The sequence below is a fragment of the Mercenaria mercenaria genome, chromosome 2, assembly GCF_021730395.1.
Source record: "Mercenaria mercenaria strain notata chromosome 2, MADL_Memer_1, whole genome shotgun sequence".
Taxonomy (NCBI): domain Eukaryota; kingdom Metazoa; phylum Mollusca; class Bivalvia; order Venerida; family Veneridae; genus Mercenaria; species Mercenaria mercenaria.
Genome location: NC_069362.1, coordinates 57,515,299 through 57,532,966, shown reverse-complemented (window position 1 = coordinate 57,532,966; position 17,668 = coordinate 57,515,299). Strand labels below are relative to the sequence as shown.

At 37.9% G+C, this 17,668-nt stretch overlaps 1 protein-coding gene across 1 annotated transcript; it reads left to right on the top strand.

Moving 5' to 3' along the window:
* Positions 1-4,623: 4,623 nt before the first annotated feature.
* On the top strand, positions 4,624-16,955 carry LOC123564013 (josephin-2-like). Its single transcript, XM_045357257.2, has 4 exons — positions 4,624-4,754; positions 11,111-11,240; positions 13,539-13,664; positions 16,469-16,955. The coding sequence occupies exons 2-4, from the start codon at positions 11,113-11,115 to the stop codon at positions 16,770-16,772; spliced, it is 558 nt and encodes a 185-aa protein (XP_045213192.2). The 5' UTR covers positions 4,624-4,754; positions 11,111-11,112; the 3' UTR covers positions 16,773-16,955.
* Positions 16,956-17,668: the final 713 nt, after the last annotated feature.

The window sequence follows — 17,668 nt, the reverse complement described above, 5'->3', positions numbered from 1 at the left end:
GGTTAGGTGCACCATAAACCGGTTTAAGCTTCCTAGTGGTGGTCTTGCCACTGGTACCCCACTGTTTTCCTTTATCTATCTATCTATCTATCTTTGTATACGGCTGGACTCCCCTCACGGGTATAATAGCCGGGTTGCGCGTCACAACCAGATAAAAGTTGGTTTAAAAGCAGTGAAAGGAAGGCTTTAAAAAATGAAGATAGTGAAAGGGAAGATAAAAGTGTGAAAGTGTTAAGTAAGACGAAATATACACAAGTTAAAAGGGGTTAAAGACATCCGCTTTGTGAGTTAAGGGGCGGTAAGAGAGGACCGAGGGGTCAAGATATCGTTTGAACCCCTCAAGATCAGTCTGGAGTACAGTTTGAGAAGGCAGGTGATTCAACAACACGACAGTATAAGGGAAGAAGGAGTATTTGAAATAATTTGCTTCAGTATGGACTTGACGGAAGGAGAGTTCATGCATATGCCGGGACATTCTCACAGGCCTTTCTAAGTAAGATGGAACTGGTAGCGCAACTAAACCATACATGATCTCATAAAACATGGTCAGTCGGGCTAGGTCGCGTCTGTCCTGTAAAGTCTGCCAACCCAACTCGTTCCGCATGCTGGTGACACTGTCATAGGTAGAATAATTATTTTTAACCCATCTAACTGATCTTTTTTTTAACTTTTTCTAATTTATCAATGTTGATATCTGTGTAGGGGCTCCAGACTGTAGAGGCATACTCTAATTGCGGCCTTACCATGGTTTTATAGGCTGTTTCCTTAATATGTTGAAAGTCTGGATGTTTCTACGTAAAAATCCTAATGTTTTGTTTGCATTGGATGTTATTTGCTCTATGTGTTGATTCCATGAAAGGTCTTCAGATATATTGACTCCAAGATATTTTGCACTGGGAACTGATTCTAATATTTGGCCATGTAAGGTGTAATTGAATTTAATTTTGTATTTGGTACTTTTAGATATATGAATGACGACACACTTGCTTAGATTGAACTCCATCTCGCAAGCATCATCCAACAACACAAGTTTATCTAGATCCTGTTGGAGAATGGAAGAGTCTTGCTTGTTGTTGATCACAAGGTAAACGGCAGTGTCATCAGCAAAAAGACGGACCTGTGAAGAGAGAGATTCAGGAAGATCATTAATATAAAGAAGAAAGAGAAGAGGACCAAGTACTGAACCTTGGGGGACCCCTGATGTAACCGGGACTTGATTTGATGATTCTCCACCAAAGACGACTTGCTGAGTTCTGCCTATGAGAAAAGAATGAATCCAGTTGATGGTGGCGGTGTTAACACCATGTTCCTGAAGTATAAAGAGAAGTTTTACGTGAGAAACTTTATCGAATGCTTTACTAAAGTCAAGGAGAATCAAGTCGGTTTGTTGTCCAAAGATGAGGTTTCTGGCTAGATGGTCCACAAGCTGCAGAAGCTGAGTCTCACAAGAGCGGCGTTCTCGAAAACCGTGCTGCAAGTCGTATAAGATGTTATGTTTATTAAAATGAGCTGAAAGGTTTGATGATACGATGTGCTCTAAAAGTTAACAAGAGATACATGTTAGTGAAATGGGACGATAGTTAGCAGGGTCCTCTTTGTTTCCTTTCTTGAAGATTGGAACAACGTTGGTTGATGTCCAAATATCTGGGAGTTTGCCGGAGTCTAAGGATTTCTGAAATATGAGCAGCAAAATAGGAGAAATTTCATATTTTAGAGTTTTGAGAACGAGAGTCTTGATGTTGTTCGGGTCTGCTGCTTTGTCAGAAGAGAGGTTGGAGAGGAGCTTCTGCACCCCGTTAACACTGATAGAAATCTCTGGCATATCTGGAAATTTCCTGAAAAATGAAGAGATAGAAGAGGACATGTTGCGGGCAGCTGAAAGGCAAGACTGAGAGAGTGTTAAAGGGGACATGGGAGTAAAAACAGATTGGAATTGTTGATTCAAGATGTTTGCCTTGTCTTTGTCATCGGACTTAGTAGAGCCAGTAGATTTGTCGAAAAGAGATGCGATACCAGTAGCGTCTTGTTTGGCATTCTTGATGAGGCTGAAAAGTTTCTTAGAATTGAATTTTTTAGTATTGATGTTGTCTAAATTTTCAGGTTCTTCCTTGTTTCCTAAAATATATTCAAGGTAATTATTATATGAGATCTTGATTTGACATTTAATTTCGTGCTTCAAATTGAGGAAGGCTGTTCTGATCTTGCTACTCTTGTCTCTCCTGGATTTAAAATATAATTATCGCGTCGCCTCATCAAACGTTTGATGGACTGCGTAATCCAGGGTAGTGATCTCTTGCCACTGATCCTCTTGGATGGAACAAATTTGGATATGCCCTCCTTAATAGCATCTGAAAATAATAACCAAAGTTCATTTACATTTTTAGAGTGGTGATTTTGAAGGATGTTATCTTTGATTTGACTCATGTATTCTTTAAAACCGTCCCAGTCAGCCTTTTTGTACAGAGGAACTTCTCTTGGAGGTTGTCTTACTTGCTTGGGTTTCATATCTGCAATAAAAGAGGTAATTTCATGGTCAGCAATGGCTGGAAGAGTACAAACTTGGTTAATGAGGGTATAATTTGAAATCAGGAAAAGGTCTAAGGTGTTTTCTCCTCTAGTGGGTTCAGAAACCATCTGAGTAAGGTTGAAATCTGAAATAAGATCTAAGAACTATTTGTATAGGTTTACAAAGCTACACCCGGGTTTGATTGATGGGTTGTGGTCTTGATCCCATTAAAACTTTGGATAATTCATGTCGCCTAGGATCCATTTGTTACCCTTTAATTTCCTGGTTAACTCTAAGGACTTCAAAATTCCTCGGCGCTTTTGGCATCATTTTCTTTTGGTCGAAAATATGCTGTAATATAAAGAGGCTTACATTGAAAAATATAAATCTTTACCCATAGAATTTCGCTGTCGGTCTAAAGGTCAGAGACCACCAATTCAAAAAAGTACAGGGAACTTATTGGGAATGAGGTAAGTGTATACCTGGGAATAAGGTAGCATCTGTGCGTTCTGATTGGTCAGTCATGTAAACAAACCCAAGAAGTGATTATTTTTTTCAAAATGGAATATTTTTACTGCATTTACAGTATTTCATTATACATTTTGACAAAATTTGCTACATTTTATTTGTATTGAAAAAAAGTTTCATCCAATGAATTTCTCCCGCCATGACAACGATGTAAACAGGGGGTCATCTCATTCACACGAAAATTACTTAAATAAAGTATCACTATTCATATGTTTTTCGTCCGATATTTTGGTGGAACTAAGATAGTTCTTGAAAAAATGTGATTGGATATACATGTTTCAATATATATGGAAGACCGTACACGCCATAATGTTATAATGAAAGTCTATGGGAAAACAATTGGTGTTATCTACCCTAAAGCTGCTTCTGTTCCGTTGCAAGTATGTTGTTACAGACTAGAATGAAAACCCCTCCAACTTTGGTTGTTCTGTCCTGACGAAATCGAGTGTAACCTAGGTGATCTGGAAAAAATTCAGAACTTTTATGATCATTTGTGAGCCATGATTCTGTGCCAACAAGTATATGCGGATTATGGTGGTCAAGAAGTGCATGGAGTTCTGCCTTTTTGTTTACAACGGACTGGAAGTTAACTAGCAGGGTTTTCAATTTTTTAAATTTGCCAAAAGGATGACGGTTGGCTGGCGTCCTGGTCCGTTGTTCAGTTTTAGTCAGAGACTGGGTGTTTCTCTGGTCATCCAAGAATGAGAAGCTGCTGTGTGAAGACAAGGATGATATGGAATGAGCAGAATGTGATGAATAATTGAGCGAATCACAGACAGTATAGACCCATGAGACTGACACGTCACATTGAACAAGGTCATCGTATTTGGATGGACTGATGTCACTTTGGCAACCTAGCTGAAACCACTGCTTGCATTTGTTGCAGTCAATAGCATCTTGAGTGCCAAGGACCTCACTCCCGCAGGCACCGCAGGAGTGGGACGGGCCAGGATTTTTCTCGACATCGGGGGATAGTGACATCAGTAGTATGCAAAGGTATGTTAAGGCCATTTTACGACTGGGTCTCTCAGGAGGGCTAAAGAGTCCCCTCATGTTTTTGAAAAGAGCAGCACAGGCATGCACTTTACCCGGACGGACATCATAGCTACCAGCTGTAGCAGGGTATGCTTTATTTGTTTGTTTTGTCCTTGTGTGTTTACTTTGTGTGTGTGTGTGTGTGTGTGCGTGCTTGCATGCGTGCGTGCGCGTGTGTGTTATTGGTTACGTTTGGGGAGTCTGCATGTTTAGAACTTGTTTCTAAAATCCGACTAATTAATGCAGTACTGTACGAACACCAGACGGGTTTTATTACAGTTTACGTCATTTCGCACTTAATGCAAGACGCTTTTCAGAATCTTCGCACCTGAAACAAAGTATTTAAGAAGAACAACGTAATATTTGCACAGATCACAAACATTTTAGTAATGGGAAAGATTGCTTAAATAACACAAGAGTAATGGCACTTAATTTTGTAAAATTTGATACCAACCATATCGATAGTATTTGACAACAAATTATTATTCGCAGAAATAGAAAAAGGTAAAAAACTTCATTTTCTGTCCGGGTTTACCATCAGTACCAGTCGTGTATTCTTTTATGTTATGGTTATCCTTTATCATTACTATTGCCACGGTGTAGAACTTGAGTATTGAAACGTGGAGAAAATGTGTAGGCAGCCGGGTAGTCCAACTAATTTGATGCGATCCTAGGAAATATTGAGGTAATTTTTTCATATGGGCGATATCTCCACTCGTGTTAAACACTCGAAAGACCAAAATGAAGCAATTTCCAATGAAATTTTCATCGGTGCAAATGCTTTACATGCTATAGGTTTAAATGCCGATTATTTCACGAATTGGCCATAAATTCAAATAAAACTTAATATATACATGTATCAACTGGGGATTCAATTCCTCATTATTCTGTGTAAAAATTATCAAATAATTTCCAAAATTACGAATTTTCTGGTGATTTAAACCTAATATGTACTGTACATGATCAACGTTTACCCTGTGTTTACACGCTATATGCCTGTTTCTCGTCGATTCGAGCTTTCTCATCGATTCGAGCCCTTGTGTTTTAGTAAAATTCATGCTCATGTAGCATGTTCTTCCACCAGAAATTTGTGTCATTAACATTTTAAAATGCCTTTAAAAATATTAGTCATGAAACCACTGAAAAATTGAGTAAATACCTGTTTTAATATTTTGCATCAAAAATTGCTTTTTTCAAAAGGAAATTACATAGTGGGTAATATTGTGAGCCCAAATTTCAAATTAAAAGCATCCTGGGCATATTTCAACTGTTGTAAGGAGTGAACAAGAAGTCAATCTTGATAGATATTTGCTTTATGGAAATAGAATGTGCAAACATTAACACTTAATGACCTTCCAAACAAAGGGCTCGAATCGATGAGAAAGTTTTAAAATGATGTGGAGTTTGACCTCCTTCAGTCTCGTGCAAAAAGTACATATAAAAGATGATAACATTGTAATTCTTATTGCCCATTGTTAAATGCAAATATTTTTGCAACAGAAAACAAAAATTATTTAATTGAACAGGTTTACAAAAATATGCACAACCCAATAAGATTTAAGAGGCTCGAATCAAGGAGAAAGCAGCATATAACAGTGTATAAAACAGAGATTAACAATAAGTACCTAAGTTTTTCAAATCATAAATATGAAGTTAAAAAGCTTTAAAATGAAGACAAATGTACATATATTTCTCAAAAATAGATATATTAACAATATTTTAACCAGAAGCGTAGAGTTATGAGCATTTTATATTTTCATGTAAAAGAAAATTTTGTGATCAAGGAAATGTAACTCTTCTTGGACCTGGAGAGCAGAAACATCAAAGGGACATAATATAGTGAATAATTTCTACTTGGGTGCATTTGATTTAACATTCAACTGTGATCTGGATTTCTAAATAATGATCCATGATACTGTCTGCTAAAATATAGAACAACTGGAACAGTCCTTTAACAGCAAAAAGATGCTGTAGCAGAATGAAAATTGTTATGCTCTAACTGGAACTCGAACCCAGGACCTCTCACACCTAAGGCAAACACTTCTCTGTAACAGCTGTAGTTATAGCTAGGCAGTTTAAGTGCACCGATTACATTACGTGAACTGGAACAGTTTTGTGACAATAACACATAATCGGCCTACTCCGGATTATCGGCGTATTCGCGTTGTTACCTAACGGCAATTTTCGTGTAAAGAAAACATATAATCTAATGCTGCAAACGTTTTTATCAGTCAAAACTGCCAAAATTTCTCTGACGTGTTTTTTAGAGTATGAACTTACTAACTGGTAGTACCAGTGAAATATAACTTACACTGAATCTTATATATTTGCCTTTTTAACAGCTGGCGAACGGCAAAGACAGTGGGCTTTGTCCAAATATAAGCAATATCTTTACCAGTTTCGACAGGATATCAATTGATAGGAAATTACACTTACAAACTAAATACCTTTCTGCAACACATGGAGTCATTAACATTCACTGTCAATCAGTAATATGACTAAGATCGACTATCATTCATTCATTCAAATAATTTATAGACAGAGTCCGCTGTTTACATTTTAATCGTAACCGGTGCTCTTGTAAAAACACTCTTTTTGAAAAGTCGAGGAATGCGAAGAGCTATGGTACGGTCTCTATATAAAACCAATAACTTTACAAGACTGTGTACTGTGATTTATCTTCCATTATTTTGGTCGTTCAAAGTTTTGACGTTTAGATTGCCAGTCACAAATATAAAACAATCTGAACGTCAAATTATTTTGACTAGGCGGCCGGATAGCGCAGTCGGTAGAGCATCGAAACGGTATTCCAAGGCCCCGGGTTCGAGTCCCGGTCTGGCTTCACCCTGTGACATTTGGCGCCCAACGTGGGGCCGGTACAGCATTTCACTGGTTAGTCTACGACACCTGTAATTCCTTATATATAAAGTACCCGCTGAAATTCGAGGTCAAATTTCAAAAATGGTGGGGGAATATGTCATGGTGTAGAACTTGAATATTAAAACGGGGAGAAAGTGTGTAGGCAGCTGGGTAGCTCAGTCGGTAGAGCATCGGAACGGTATTCCGAGACCCGGGTTCGAGTCCCGGTCTGGCTGCACATTTTTCTCACCCTGTGACATTTTGGTCCCCCGATTTATATTATAATGCATGCTTCCATAGCTTGACCTCAGTGTGTCTGTCAATAAGTTAAAGAAAAAATCTATCAATAATTATTTTGAGGATCGCATTTTTAGCTCACCTGTCACAAAGTGACAAGGTGAGCTTTTGTGATCACTCGGTGTCCGTCGTCCGTCCGTGCGTCCGTAAACTTTTGCTTGTGACCACTCTAGAGGTCACATTTTTCAATGGATCTTTATGAAAGTTGGTCAGAATGTTCATCTTGATGATATCTAGGTCAAGTTCGAAACTGGGTCACGTGCCATCAAAAACTAGGTCAGTAGGTCTAAAAATAGAAAAACCTTGTGACCTCTCTAGAGGCAATATATTTCATAAGATCTTCATGAAAATTGGTCAGAATGTTCACCTTGATGATATCTAGGTCAAGTTCGAAACTGGGTCACGTGGGTTCAAAAACTAGGTCAGTAGGTCTAAAAATAGAAAAACCTTGTGACCTCTCTAGAGGCCATATTTTTCATGAGATCTTCATGAATATTGGTCAGAATGTTTACCTTGATGATTTCTAGGTCAAGTTCGAAACTGGGTCACGTAGGGTCAAAAACTAGGTCAGTAGGTCTAAAAATAGAAAAACCTTGTGACCTCTCTAGAGGCCATATTTTTCATGAGATCTTCATAAATATTGGTCAGAATGTTTACCTTGATGATATCTAGGTCAAGTTCGAAACTGGGTCACGTAGGGTCAAAAACTAGGTCAGTAGGTCTAAAAATAGAAAAACCTTGTGACCTCCCTAGAGGCCATATTTCTCAATGGATCTTCATGATTATTGGTCAGAATGTTCACCTTGATGATATCTAGGTCAGGTTCGAAACTGGGTCACGTGGGGTTAAAAACTAGGTCAGTAGATCTAAAAATAGAAAAACCTTGTGACCTCTCTAGAGGCCATATTTCTCAATGGATCTTCATGAAAATTGGTCAGAATGTTCACCTTAATGATATCTAGGTCAAATTTGAAACTGGGTCATGTGGGGTCAAAAACTAGGTCAGTAGATCTAAAAATAGAAAAACCTTGTGACCTCTCTAGAGGCCATATTTCTCAATGGATCTTCATGAAAATTGGTCAGAATGTTCACCTTGATGATATCTAGGTCAAGTTCGAAACTGGGTCACGTGCGGTCAAAAACTAGGTCAATAGATCTAAAAATAGGAAAACCTTGTGACCTCTCTAGAGGCGATATTTTTCAATGGATCTTCATGAAAATTGGTCAGAGTGTTTACCTTGAAGATGTCTAGGTCATATTTGAAACTGGGTCACGTGGGGTTAAAAACTAGGTCAGTAGATCTAAAAATAGAAAAACCTTGTGACCTCTCTAGAGGCCATATTTTTCATGAGATCTTCATGATTATTGGTCAGAATGTTCACCTTGATGATATCTAAGTCAAGTTCGAAACTGGGTCACGTGGGGTTAAAAACTAGGTCAGTAGGTCTAAAAATAGAAAAAACCTTGTGACCTCTCTAGAGGCCATATTTCTCAACGGATCTTCATGAAAATTGGTGAGAATGTTCAGCTTGATGATATCTAGGTCAGGTTTGTAACTGGGTCATGTGCGGTCAAAAACTAGGTCAATAGGTCTAAAAATAGGAAAACCTTGTGACCTCTCTAGAGGCGATATTTTTCAATGGATCTTCATGAAAATTGGTCAGAGTGTTTACCTTGAAGATATCTAGGTCAAGTTTGAAACTGGGTCACGTGGGGTTAAAAACTAGGTCAGTAGATCTAAAAATAGAAAAACCTTGTGACCTCTCTAGAGGCCATATTTTTCATGAGATCTTCATGATTATTGGTCAGAATGTTCACCTTGATGATATCTAAGTCAAGTTCGAAACTGGGTCACGTGGGGTTAAAAACTAGGTCAGTAGGTCTAAAAATAGAAAAAACCTTGTGACCTCTCTAGAGGCCATATTTCTCAACGGATCTTCATGAAAATTGGTCAGAATGTTCAGCTTGATGATATCTAGGTCAGGTTTGTAACTGGGTCATGTGCGGTCAAAAACTAGGTCAGTAGGTCGAAAAATAGAAAAACCTTGTGACCTCTCTAGAGGCCATATTTTTCACGAGATCTTCATGAAAATTGGTGAGAATGTTCACCTTGATGATATCTAGGTCAAGTTTAAAAGTGGGTCACGTGCCTTCAAAAACTAGGCCATTAGGTCAAATAATAGAAAAACCTTGTGACCTCTCTAGAGGCCATATTTTTCAATGGATCTTCATGAAAATTGGTCAGAATTTTTTATCTTGATGATATCTAGGTCACATGTGCTCAAAAACTAGGTCACTATGTCAAATAATAGAAATAATGACGTCATACTCAGTTCAACACTGGGTCATGTGGGGATAGGTGAGCGATTCAGGACCATCATGGTCCTCTTGTTTAAAGGATTAATTTCCCTTTGATCTGGTCTAGAGGTCCTGTTGTCGTATATACCCCTAGTCACTTCCATTGATACAATGTAGGAAGTGTCTAGCCATCCGGTAACCAGATGCCTAGCCTGTGTTCTAACCGTCCAATAACCGGACGCCTAGCATGTCCTTTAGGGGTTTTCTAGCTGTCACCTTATTCCTTCGTTTAATTGATTTCCCTTTTATTAATCCCCCGCCACATGTGGTAGGGGGTTATAGGAATGGTCTCCGTCCGTCCATCTGTCCGTAACACTTTCGTGTCTGCTCCATATCTCCTAAACCCCTTGAAGGATTTTCATGAAACTTGGGTCAAATGATCACCTCATCAAGATGATGTGCAGAACCCATGAGTCAGCCATGCCGGCTCAAGGTCAAGGTCACAACTCAAGGTCAAAGGTTTGAGCCTTCCATTTTGTGTCCGCTGTCTATCTCCTAAACCCCTTGAAGGAATTTTATCAAACTTGCATCAAATGATCACCTCATCAAGACGATATGCAGAACCCATGAGTCAGCCATGCCGGCTCAAGGTCAAGGTCACAACTGAGGGTCAAAGGTTTTAGCCTTCCATTTTATGTCCGCTCTATATCTCCTAAACCCCTTGAAGGATTTTCATCAAACTTGAGTCAAATGATCACTTCATCAAGGCGATGTGCAGAACTCATGAGTCAGCCATGCCGGCTCAAGGTCAAGGTCACCACTCAAGGTCAAAGGTTTTAGCCTTCCATTTCGTGTCCGCTCTATATCTCCTAAACCCTTCAAGGAATTTTATAAAACTTGGGTCAAATGATCACCTTATCAAAACGATTTGCAGAACTTATGAGTCAGCCATGCTGGCTCAAGGTCAAGGTCACAGCTTAGGGTCAAAGGTTTGAGCCTTCCATTTTGTGTCCACTCTGTTTCTCCTAAACCCCTTGAACGATTTTCATTAAACTTGGGTCAAAAGATCACCTCATCAAGAGCTCATGAGTCAGCCATGTCAACTCAAGGTCACAAATCAAGGTCAAAGGTTTGAGCTCTGTATCTCCTAAACTCCTTGAAGGATTTTCATGAAACTTTGGTCAAAAGATCACCTCATCAAGACGTTGTGCAGAATTCATGAGTCGGCCATATCAGTTAAAGGTCAAGGTCACAGTTAAAGGTCAAAGGTTTACCCTTTCACTATATCCATAACAGTGGCGAGGGATTTAGCTGTCTTTCAGACTGCCTTGTAAAATTTGTTTGGCACACTTACCTTTTTACTTGTTGAAAGTTATGTGATTCAAGTTCGAATTCAGCCTGGGATTTGTTGCTGTCTTAGGCAAAGAGAAGATGACAAATTTAATGTATTCATAAACTATTCATGAACAAATTTATTACTGGACATCTAGAAAATCCCAAGAGGACAGTCTAGAATGAAAGCTCGGCGTTCGGTTACCAGACTGCTAGACACATCCTAATATGTATGTTAATTTGTTACATTGACAGGAATGGAGAATCCGTCCACAGTTTACCATGAGAGACAGAGAAAGCAGCTTTGTGCCTTACATGTTCTAAACAACCTGTTTCAAAAGAAAGACACTTTCACGCAAACTGAGCTTGATGATATCTGTACAAGGTAAATTGTTGTATAATTTGTAGTCCTGTTTAGCGCCATCTAACCTATACTGTGTTGGTGCGCCGTAAAACCCAAATAAATAAATCAATAAATTGTTAAATGATCTTATCGAAGCTAGTCTAAGTTTGAGAGAAATGTCTCTTAGAAAAAGTAACCTAATGCTGTACATAGCAGAAATAGTGCTGAGAAATGACATTTTACTACAACAACTGAAGAAAATATCCATCATGGTGAGCATTTTGATGAGCAATCAGTTGACATTAAGGTTAGCATTCAGTGACCATTATGGTGAGCACTAAATGACTGTCATAGTATGCATCCAGGGGACATTTTGGTGGTTAATCCGTTGACATCATGGTTAGCATCCATTGACCATTATGATGAGCTACCAATGACCATCATGATTAGCATCCATTGACCATTATGATGAGCTACCAATGACCATCATGATTAGCATCCATTGACCATTATGATGAGCTACCAATGACCACCATGGTTAGCATCCAGTGGACATGGTAATGAACAAGTGGGTCCAGTGACAGTTATGATGAGCATGGCTGACATGATTGGCATTTGAGGGCCACTGTTCTAAACAATCATTTATACAGGCCAGCAACCAAGTGCAGTAATTTGAAGGATATTGCTTTATTATAGAAATAAATTCATGTTTTTTCAATCTTTTCTCTTTATGTAAAGCATTTTGGTAATTTTGTGAAAATTAGTGCATGCATTTTTAGCTCATATGTCACAAAGTGACAAGGTGAGCTTTTGTGATCGCGCAGCGTCCGTCGTCCATCGTATGTCTGTGCGTCCATCCATGCGTAAACTTTGCTTGTGACCACTTTAGAGGTCACATTTTTCATGGGATCTTTATGAAAGTTGGTCTGAGTGTTCATCTTGATGATATCTAGGTCAAGTTCGAAACTGGGTCACGTGCGGTCCAAAACTAGGTCAGTAGGTCTAAAAATAGAAAAACCTTGTGACCTCTCTAGAGGCCATACTTTTCAATGGATCTTCATGAAAGTTAGTCCGAATGGTCACCTTGATGATATCTAGGCCAAGTTCAAAACTGGGTCATGTGCCATCAAAAACTAGATCAGTAGGTCAAATAATAAAAAAAACTTTGTGACCTCTCTGGAGGCCATATTTTTTTCATGGGATCTGTATGAAAGTTGGTCTGAATGTTCATCTTGATGATATCTAGATCAAGTTTGAAACTGGGTCACGTGCAGTCAAAAACTAGGTCAGTAGGTCTAAAAATAGAAAAACCTTGTGACCTCTCTAGAGGCCATACTTTTGAATGGATCTTCATGAAAATTGGTCAGAATGTTCAACTTGATGATATCTAGGTCAGGTTCAAAACTGGGTCACGTGCCATCAAAAACTAGGTCAGTAGGTCAAATAATAAAAAAACCTTGTGACCTCTCTAGAGGCCATATTTTTCATGGGATCTGTATGAAAGTTGGTCTGAATGTTCATCTTGATGATATCTAGGTCAAGTTCAAAACTGGGTCAACTGTGGTCAAAAACTAGGTCAGTAGATCTAAAAATAGAAAAACCTTTTGACCTCTCTAGAGGCCATATTTTTCGAAACTGGGTCACGTGCGGTCAAAAACTAGGTCATTAGGTCAAATAATAGAAAAACCTTGTGACCTCTCTAGAGGCCATATTTTTCATGAGATCTTCATGGTAATTGGTGAGAATGTTCATCTTGATGATATCTAGGTCAAGTTCAAAACTGGGTCACATGCTTTCAAAAACTAGGTCATTAGGTCAAATAATAGAAAAACCTTGTGATCTCTCTAGAGGCCATATTTTTCAATGGATCTTCATGAAAATTAGTCAGAATTTTTATCTTGGTGAGATTGTTCAACTTGATGATATCTAGGTCAAGTTCAAAACTGGGTCACATGAGCTCAAAAACTAGGTCACTGTGTCAAATCTTCATGATAATTGGTGAGAATGTTCACCTTGATGATATCTAGGTCTGGTTCAAAACTGGGTCACGTGCTTTCAAAAACTAGGTCATTAGGTCAAATAATAGAAAAACCTTGTGACCTCTCTAGAGGCCATATTTTTCAATGGATCTTTATGAAAATTGGTCAGAATTTTTATCTTGGTGAGAATGTTCACCTTAATGATATCTAGGTCAAGTTCAAAACTGGGTCACATGAGCTCAAAAACTAGGTCACTATGTCAAATAATAGAAAAAACGACGTCATACTCAGTTCAAAACTGGGTCACGTGGGGACAGGTGAGCGATTCAGGACCATCATGGTCCTCTTGTTTATTTTTCAGCTTGACACCTTCAAGGTTTATGAACCCTCATCGTAGTGTGCTAGGACTTGGTAACTATGATGTCAACGTAATAACAGCTGCCTTACAAACCCGTGACCTATGCCTTGTTTGGTTTGATAGGAGAAAGTAAGTTATTAATGAATGTGATATCATTTACAGTCCTGAACTTGAATTATTCTGGTTTTTGGTTTAAACAAATATGTTTTTTGGATAAGAATTTATGGACTTTTTAACTTGTGGATAGACACAACAGTCAAAATCAACCAAAAAAAAAAGTGTCCCCCATAAACATTAATGATTTTGAAGATTTGTTTTCTGCCTGTTGCTAAATTATCTTTCAATTTGCAGCCTGCCAACTTGGCTGTATAGGAAAAGCACAGATCTATGAATCACAGGGTTACGAATTCAATCCTAGTGCGAGGTATATATTGATGTTGATTTAATAAAACACATTTTGTCTGCCGCTGATACATTTAGAGAAGTTGGTAGTAACTTGCAGAGAACAGGTTTGTACTGGTTCAGAATTCAGGAACAATGGTTAGGTTAACTGCCCACCATAACATAACTAAAATAATGTTGAAAAATGGTGCTTAGAATAACCCAAAACAAAGCAGACATCGTTCAACTTGTAGAAAATATGATACCATACAATGCTTTGAACAAACACTTTCCATATCTAGTTTTCATTTAAAAGACATTTTGACTGGTCTGTGTTTGTCCAGCACCATTTTCAGTAATTTTACAGAAAATCTTAGACAAGTTTAATACTGAGTCAAAGCATAGAGAAAGCTATATTAACATTCATTTCATAAACCACTGGATAGAAGTATGTGAAACTTGGCTTTCTTGATGTTTCATCAGATTTATTGAAACATTTCTTCACCAAACTTACTTTATAGCAGACAGTGTCAAGGTCAGGTGAGCAGTCCAGGGATGTCTTGTCTCTAATGTTTTTAATCCACCTGTGGCGGGGGGTTATAGGAATGGTCTCCTTCCGTCCGTAACATTTTGTGTCCACTCTGTATCTCCTAAACCCCTTGAAGGATTTTCATGAAACTTGGGTCAAATGATTACCTCATCAAGACGATGTGCAGAACCCATGAATCAGCCATGTCGGCTCAAGGTCAAGGTCACAACTCAAGGTCAAAGGTTTGAGCCTTCCATTTCATGTCCGCTCTGTATCTCCTAAACTCCTTGGAGGATAATCAGGAAACTTGGGTCAAATGATCACCTCATCAAGACAATGTGCAGAACCCATGAGTCAGCCATGTCGGCTCAAGGTCAGGGTCACAACTCGAGGTCTAAGGTTTGAGCCTTCCATTTCATGTCAGCTCTGTATCTCCTAAACCCCTTGAGGATAATCATGAAACTTGGGTTAAATGATCACCTTATCAAGAGGATGTGCAGAATTTATGAGTCAGCCATGTTGGCTCAAAGTCAAGGTTACAACTCGAGGTCAAAGGCTTGAGCCTTCAGTTTTGTGTCTGCTCTATATCTCCTAAACCCATTGAAAGATAATCATGAAACTTGGGTCAAACGATCACCTTATCAAGACGATGTGCAGAATTTATGAGTCAGTCATGTCGGCTCAGGGTCAAGGTCAAAACCCTTGAAGGATTTTCATGAAACTTTGGTCAAATGATCACCTCATCAAGACGATTTGCAAAACTCCTGAGTCAGCCATGTTTGCTCAAGGTCAAAGTCACAACTCTGGGTTAAATGTTTGAGCCTTCCATTTTGTGTCTGCTCTGTATCTCCTAAACCCCTTGAAGGGATTTCAAGAAACTTGGGTTAAATGATCACCTCATCAAGATGATGTGCAGAACTCATGAGTCAGCCATGTTGGCTTAAGGTCAAGGTCACAACTCGGGGTCAAATGTTTGAGCCTTCCATTTTGTGTCCGCTCTGTATCTCCTAAACCCTTGAAGGATTTTCATGAAACTTGGGTCAGTAAATCACCTCATCAAGACGATTTGCAGAACTCATGAATCAGCCTTGTTGGCTCAGTGTCAAGGTCACAACTCATCGTCAAAGGTTTGAGCCTTCCATTTTATGTCTGCTCTGTATCTCCTTAACCCCTTGAAGGATTTTAATATGACTTGGCTGTAATATTCCATTTATCAAGACAATGTGCAGAATTCAAAATTCACCCCTGCCAGCTTAAGGTCAAGGTCACAACTCATTTAATGGTTCAACCCAATACCATAAACCCTTACACTACCGGGTATCCATAACAATGGCAGGGAATATAGTTGTCTTTCAGACTGCCTTGTTTATTTTAGAGTGATAAATGTAAAATTTTGTAATACGTAATATATGGATTATCAGGGTTTGTACAAATGTGTAAACTGCAAGTATCTCTGATAAACCCTAGAGTTTAGGACTAAATGACTAGAAGTTTATGTTTACAAATGTATTTATTATTAATCTAATACCAGTATACCATATTTTAAGAAATAATATGGTGATTGTTTAAGAAATAATATATCTCATCCAGTGATTTGTTGTTGAATAAAATCATTGTTTGGAGTTCAGATGTGAAGGAATTATATCACAAGGGTGTGCAGACCAAGTAATACAATATGCATCTGAATGACAAACAATAATTTTTTTCAAGAGCAAATCACTAAATGAGATAAATTATTTTGATTCTAACATGTTACCAAGGATTTTAAAGTACATCCTTGACGACATCCGTCAAATATTTGCCTGTTTTTTTTTTTTTGGTTTCTTTTTCAACATGCCGCTATGCCGTTTGAAGCTATGACATAACATTTGTGACGTCAGAACAGTGTATTGTTGTAAAATAACACACAACTTTCAGCCTTCTTTGTTTAATAGGAAAATGAATCAAGTTGTGTTAGAATTATTAATAATTGTGTGATTCTTTTTAATAATTGTGTTAAATAATTTATCCTTGTCTGTTTTAGGAATGTAGAGAAAATAGATTTTAGTAAAGTGAAAGGTGTGATTCTCAACGTGCCCTCAGACTATAAGATTGGCTTTATCAAGATCCCATTTGACTTCAAACACTGGTATGTTATTCGAGAGCTGGAAGGATCTTTCTACAACCTTGACTCTAAATTAGATAAGCCAGAAAGACTAGGGGATAGACAGACAGTTGTAGACTTCTTAAAACAAAGATTGACGCTGGATAAAACCCAGTTATTACTGGTGGTTGAACCTGCAGTAGAAAATATGGGATCATGGTATATGGGAGATACTGAACAGTAGAAAATTCAGGGTCATGGTATATTGGAGATGTTGAATGGTAGGAAATATGGAATCATGGTATATTAGAGATGTTGAATGCTGATACAATAAACCAGTTATTACTAGTTGCAGAACCTGCATTAAAAAATAAGGGACCATGATATATGGGAAATATTGAACAGCAGAAAATACAGGAATATGGTATATGGGGGAGGTTGAATGGCAGAAAATAAGGATTATGGTATATGGGAAGCATTGAAACCATGATATTTCTTCACTTAACATATGTACATGTATGTAAACAAGAGCTGTCAGTGAAACTGATGTATGCTATCTGAACATATGCTATTTTTTCAATGTTTTGTCTGTAAATAATTCATTACTTTATATAATTTATAATATAATTGTGCTCACTTGTTATATTTTACTCTTGTGACATCATAGGTATCAGTTATTTTAACTCTAAAAACTCTAAATCGTATCAAGGTACCAGCATGTATGAAACATGAGACAGTTTTATCTGTTTTATTATAATACAATTATTTCCTTGATGTTGATTTAATCTTATTTTTTGATAAAAAGAAATGGCAGGTAGTGAGATTTTTTTAAAGATATTTCTATATTTTTTATGGTAAGTACAGGATAAAAGCATGACCAGTTTGAAGTTGGTATCCAGATATTTGAACCAAGAACTGAAGCAAACTATTGAATAAATTTCATGACAGATTGATTTATTTTCTGTAAACAGTAAACCTCACTTATAAGGAACTCGGATATAAAGAACATTTGGTTATAAGAAACAGTTTTCAATTCCCTGATCTAAGTCTTTCTTTATTCAGTGTAAAAATACTCTGTTATAAGGAACACTCGGTTATAAGGAATACTTTTTCCAGTCCCAAAGTATGAAATTCAATGGA